At 51.1% G+C, this 6,000-nt stretch overlaps 1 protein-coding gene across 1 annotated transcript in view; it reads right to left on the reverse strand.

The window, feature by feature from the left end:
* Positions 1–2,925, reverse strand: part of B3GALNT2 (beta-1,3-N-acetylgalactosaminyltransferase 2) — a 29,342-nt gene extending 26,417 nt beyond the window's left edge. Inside the window, exon 1 of the mRNA XM_075708375.1 lies at positions 2,823–2,925. Coding sequence (XP_075564490.1) covers positions 2,823–2,925 — 103 coding nt within the window. The remainder of the gene's footprint in view (positions 1–2,822) is intronic.
* Between the last annotated feature and the right edge of the window lie 3,075 nt (positions 2,926–6,000).

Consider the following 6,000-nt stretch of genomic DNA (forward strand, 5'->3'; position numbering starts at 1 on the left):
TAGTTAAGAAGGTTTTACTAAAGGAGGTACTTCCAATAGAGGAAGAGTAGTAGATGGAATGAGTGAAGACTGGAACACTGTTTACATTTAAAATCGTCTGACCCACAGACAACAAGAATGCACTGCTTTCCAGAAACAGAAAGCCTATATTGCCAGTAGAAGTACCTGAATTGCTCAGCTTAAGAAAAAACAAAGGTTTAAAACAGATACCTTTGATTTCTATGATTACATGATGGAGGTGTACTTGAAGGAGAAGCAAGACCCTTTTAACTGAAAGGCTTAAGAACAGAAGGGCATAAACGAGGAAACCATTTTAATCAGGACAACAAGCTTCTGGAACAACCTCTTCCTAAGACTGCTAGGAATCCAAGTGAACAAACAAAAAGCCACCCCAACCCTTCACTAAACAAATGTAGGCTGCCCAGCTGCCATTTTAAGAGAGAGATCAAGAGTTGCTTATCAGAAAAAGTAAGCAGAATTGATGGCCAGAGATGCCTATTCCAGTCTTGTGTTAACAAGTCAATGATGTCAAGGTAAATAATCACTAAAACAGGTTATCAACTTTTTAACGAATTTCCATTTGTGTGCGTGTGTGCAATGACTATTGAGAGGGGAATTAAGCTGCTCAAGAAATAGAATTGCTGTTCACTCTGCCTTTGACCTCCACTGGTAGCTAATTTTGCAACTGTTGAGACACTACACAACTGCTGAGACACACAGAACCTACACAGAAATACCAACGAATACACAAATAATGCATTTTTATGCCACAGGTATTGTAAAACACTGTCCTGTGGCCAGATTTAATTGTTATTGATACCAGTGATTCCAGGTAGTAGGTAATAAAGAGAGCAGCTGGAGCAGTAAGCGGGGAGGGGGGTGGGGGAGATTACTCAATAATCAAAAGAAACAAGACTGGCTTTATCAGGCAGTACCAGATCCTCTTAAATAGTTTCAGAATCAAGAAGCCTTTTAATAAATGGGGACATTTCTTACTCTTGTATACGAATTCATTAATATTCCTAAAACACTCTGAATAATAAAAAAATTTAACACAGAAGACATCAGAGATAAAAGAGATCCCTTAGCTCATCCTTCTTTCCTCTGCCAAGGCAGCCATACCTACAGCTTGTACGCTTCATGGTACTTTGAAGGCTGAGGCAGACTCTTCCTTAAATTATCATTCAAGGATCAGGCCTACAAAGAGACAGCACATGTACAGTACTGAGCATTTTCCTACAGATGATAGAAGTTCTCTTTTTATAAGAGGCATCGTTTTTTCTCTCCCCAGTGTGAATACATTACTCAATAGGTTACAACTAAATAACCCCTGCACAAACAAAATGTACACTTACTCTTTCTTTAATAAAAAAGCACTGTTTTTTTATCCTAGTTATCCTAACATTATTCGATGCAACATAGTTTCACAGTAACAAACACAAACTCCAATAATAACCACTTAAAACAGTGACTCTCTGAAGAACAAAGCTTCTTCCCTCTGTCCCCAGCTGAGAAACTTCTGGATTTTCTTTACAGATGTTTGTTAATGGAAAACACATTTCTGCAGGAAAGGTCATAATGAGATTCCACATTGCCACTTCCAACTCCAAATTAATGCACTGAAGTTACAAAAGCAGCACCGTGAAAGATGAGGAACAAAACCAACCAGACAATTCAAACGCACTTGAGGCTAACAATGAGAACTCCCGTTCTTTTGGCCAGAATTACAGTCACAGCAACACCCATGCAACTCTGCGGCCTTCAGACTACCCAAATGCACTGACTTTGCTCCTTTCACACCTGCATTATTAATTACCACCAGAAACCAGCAGACTCTCGTTGCCTCACAGTCGTGTACACTCTGCAGAGGGAACAGGCACCAGTCACAAAGCGTGGCTTTGTTAGCGAACAGGCTGCTGGGTGGCTAAACAGAGTTCTAAGCAGATCTCAAGTAAAAAAAAAAAAACACCATTTTTTCCTTATCATTTTTTCAGACGTCCTGTAGAGGTTTCTAGACCTCTTCCAGAGGAGCTCAAACAGCACCTATGGGTAGCTGTCAAAAGTTTCTGTTGCAACAGATGCCTGTTTCTACCAGGCATGCAGACTTGCAGCCTGAAAACTACAACTCGTTTTATGAAGAGCGCAACGTAAGCCCTTAGGGGTCTGATGTCACTTGCGTCGGATCATCCCCGGTCCTACGAACAGCTTTTCGCACCAAAGGGGTTTTAAAGACCACTAAGGCAAGCACGGCCCAGCGCAAAGGGCTATTCCTAGGCCTGGGGACAGCGCGACACAAGTGAAATCGGTGGAACTTCTTCCCCACGCACCTCGGTGGGAGCGGGAGGGCTCCCGTGGGGCAGGGGCGTTCAGAAGGGGCTGCTGCCCCACAGAAAGTTGCGACCGCCCTCGGTACCCCCAGCGCCGGCGGCGGAACCAGCGCTGCTCCCCACGGCTCGACATAACGAGCCGCTACCTCCCGCCGATCCCCGGCGGACCCCCCCGAGCCCGGCCGCCGGCAGGCAGAGCCGCCCCCCGCCACAGGCGCTGCCCGCAGCCACACAAACGCCGGCACCGCCGCGCCGTTACGCGGCGCGCGGGACGGCCCCGACCGTTTAACGGCCACGGCCCCCCCGCGCCGCCGAACGGCTCCCCCGCCGCCCGGCCCCGGCGCCTCCTCTCCCCCGGCCCCACAAGCGCACTGCGCCACCGGCCCCGCCGCCCCCGACCCCTCCGCAGCAGGCGCCTGGGGCTGGGGGAGCCCCGCCCGCCCGCGCTGCCTGTGCCCCGGGCAGCCCCCGCCGCCCGCCCCTTCCCTCCCCTACCTGCCGGCTGCCTCCCGGGGCCGCCGGGGCAGCTGAGCAGCAGCCAGAGGTGCAGCGCGACCCCGACCGCACAGGGGCACAGCAGCACCAGCCAGTTTCGCATTGGCCGCCGCCGCAGCCAGCCCCTTCCCCTCCGCGCCGGCCTCTCCCAGCGGCGCCGGGGCGACGGGCCGCCTCGGCCTCCCGCGGCTCCTCCCCGCGCCGCCGCCGCCGCCGCCGCTCGGCCGGGCCGGGCTCCGCTGCCCCGCGGCCGCCGGGAGCTGCAGTCCCGCCCCAGCCCCGGCGGGCAGCGGCGGCGCGGGCGGCGGCGGCGGCCGCCTACAGCCCCCACAATGCCGCGGGGCGGCGCGGCGCGGCGCCGGGAGGCTGAGGGGAGCGGCGCCGGCTCTGCCGCGCACGGCCGGGCGGCGGCGGCGGGAGCGGGAGCGGCTCGGCGGGGAGGGCCGAGCGGGCGTCCTCCCCGCGGGGAAAGGCCGAGGGAGCACGGCTTTACCTCACGTTTTACATGGCGGGGAGGCGCGGACCTCGCGGGAGAGGCGGCGGCACCGGCACCGGCACCGTTATCCTCAGGGATTGCTCCCCTCTGGGGAGCCGCGGGGCTTCTCCGGTGAGCGCCCGGGCTGCCCTCGGGGCCCAGGCCCGGCCTCGCCTGCCGGGTTGGCCCGGTTGGCCTTGATTTGTGCCACGCTACGATTATCTGCTGAATGTCCCTTCTAAAAAGCCACCGTGTAGTAACAGAATAGCTTTCCAGAACAATCCTTTACTAATACCGTAAAGAGGAGAGAGCGTGCTTCGCTTTGGCAAAGCACTGCGACGGCATCGCAAACTGTTTCTGGAGTATTTTATTCCAGCAAGGAACACGGTATTTCACTGAAAATTCCAGCGGGGGGTGGGGGGTTAGACAGTCAAAGTGTCCTTAACTGCGACTGGATCATGGCCAAGAACTGACAGTAGCATTCTTAGAATCATAGAATCGTTTAGGTTGGAAAAGACCTTTAAGATCATCCAGTCCAACCATTAACCTACACTACCAAGTCTACTCTAAGCCAATCAAGGGTAGACTAGACTAAACCATGTCCCCAAGTGCCACATCTACCCATTTTTTGAACACTTCCAGGGATGGGGACTCCACCACCTCTCTGGGCAGCCTGTTCCAATGCTTGACCACCCTTTCTGTGAAGAAATTTTTCCTCATTTCCAACCTAAACCTCCCCTGGCGCAGCTTAAGCCCATTTCCTCTCGTCCTATCGCTAACTACGTGGGAGAAGAGACCAACACCCACCTCACTACACCCTCCTTTCAGGTAGTTGTAGAGAGCGATAAGGTCTCCCCTCAGCCTCCTCTTCTCCAGGCTAAACAACCCCAGTTCCCTCAGCCGCTCCTCATAAGGCCTGTGCTCCAGACCCTTCACCAGCTTTGTTGCCCTTCTCTGAACACGCTCCAGCACCTCAATGTCTTTCTTGTAGTGAGGGGCCCAAAACTGGACACAATATTCCAGGTGCGGCCTCACCAGCGCCGAGTACAGGGGCACAATCACCTCCCTGCTCCTGCTGGCCACACTATTCCTGATACAAGCCAGGATGCTCTTGGCCTTCTTGGCCACCTGGGCACACTGCTGGCTCATGTTCAGCTGGCTGTCGACCAACACCCCCAGGTCCTTTTCTGCCAGGCAGCTTTCCAGCCACTCTTCCCCAAGCCTGTAGCGTTGCATGGGGTTGTTGTGACCCAAGTGCAGGACCCGGCACTTGGCCTTGTTGAACCTCATACAGTTGGCCTCAGCCCATCAGTCCAGCCTGTCCAGGTCCCTCTGCAGGGCCATCCTACCCTCCAGCAGATCAACACTCCCACCCAACTTGGTCTCATCTGCAAACTTACTGAGGGTGCACTCAATCCCCTCATCCAGATCATTGATAAAGATATTAAACAAGGCTGGCCCCAAAACAGAGCCCTGGGGAACACTGCTCGTGACCGGCTGCCAACTGGACTTAACTCCATTCACCACTACTCTCTGGGCTCGGCCACCCAACCAGTTTTTTACCCAGCGAAGACTACGCCCTTCCAAGCCATGAGCTGCCAGCTTCCCAAGGAGAATATTGTGGGAGACGGTGTCAAAAGCTTTGCTAAAGTCCAGGTAAATGACATCCACAGCCTTTCCATCATCTACCAGGCTTCTTGCTCTTGCAGAAGCATTTTGTGAGAGGCTAGTGGTCCAAGCTCAGCTTCCCATCCTACCTGCACTTTAGGGAGCTGGGTGGCTACAGGCTGACCCGGCGAGAGCGCAGCCAGCTGCGGAACACTATGCTGACTGAAGAGGTTTAAATCGCATTGGATGCAGGAGAGTGCAAGATTATCAGCACCTTGAGAAGTTGCTTGTCTCCGGTCCCTCTGAACACAGATAACAAAGAGAAATGTTTCCTGGGCTCCAGTAGAGTGAATCTACCTGAAAAAAAAAGTGATGTGGATAAATAAGCAAAGGCTTCTCAGAAGTTAATGTATAAACTAGAACTTTATGTGTAATAGCCATAAGGCTTAAACAAACGCTTACTGATGCTATTCTATCAGAAACACATAATTTAGTAAAAGAACCGGATACATATGAAGTCTAATTGAAAGAAAGGATTGAGTTTTTATAAAAAGAAGACTGAAATCTGCTTTTGAAAATCCCCAAGCTGTGAAAAGTGTTTGGAAAATGCTTAAAGTCCTTTCAAACAGCTTAATTAAGATTAATTTTTCATCAGCTGGAGTGACTTAGTGGAAGGAAAACCGATTACTTTAACCTTTATATATTGGGTTTAAACAGCAAAAGGAAAATGTTTTGGAAATACATTGACTGTAGTTTGTTTGCATACTTACACACATTTAATAGGCAATTGAGTGTGTACTTGTCAGCAAATAATAGTGTGAGGAAAAGTACTTATACAAAAATGCTACTGTTATTAATCACCATTTACATTTGACTCGTCTTTCAGCAGGTTCAGCTGCAGAAATAAAAACTGGTCCAACTGCCAACATTATTCTATATTTGCCTATAGTCCTTGTAGTCAATATGTTGGGTTCTCTCCCCAAGCCTTACCCCAGGGCAGGTGAACTGATGGGCATCTTACTTATAAACATGTCTGGGAGCAATTACTTCCTTGCATACAAAACAGAGGACCCAGTTCCTTAATATCTTGCTTTC

The sequence above is a fragment of the Pelecanus crispus genome, chromosome 3 (genome assembly GCF_030463565.1).
Source record: "Pelecanus crispus isolate bPelCri1 chromosome 3, bPelCri1.pri, whole genome shotgun sequence".
NCBI classification, from domain to species: Eukaryota; Metazoa; Chordata; class Aves; order Pelecaniformes; family Pelecanidae; genus Pelecanus; species Pelecanus crispus.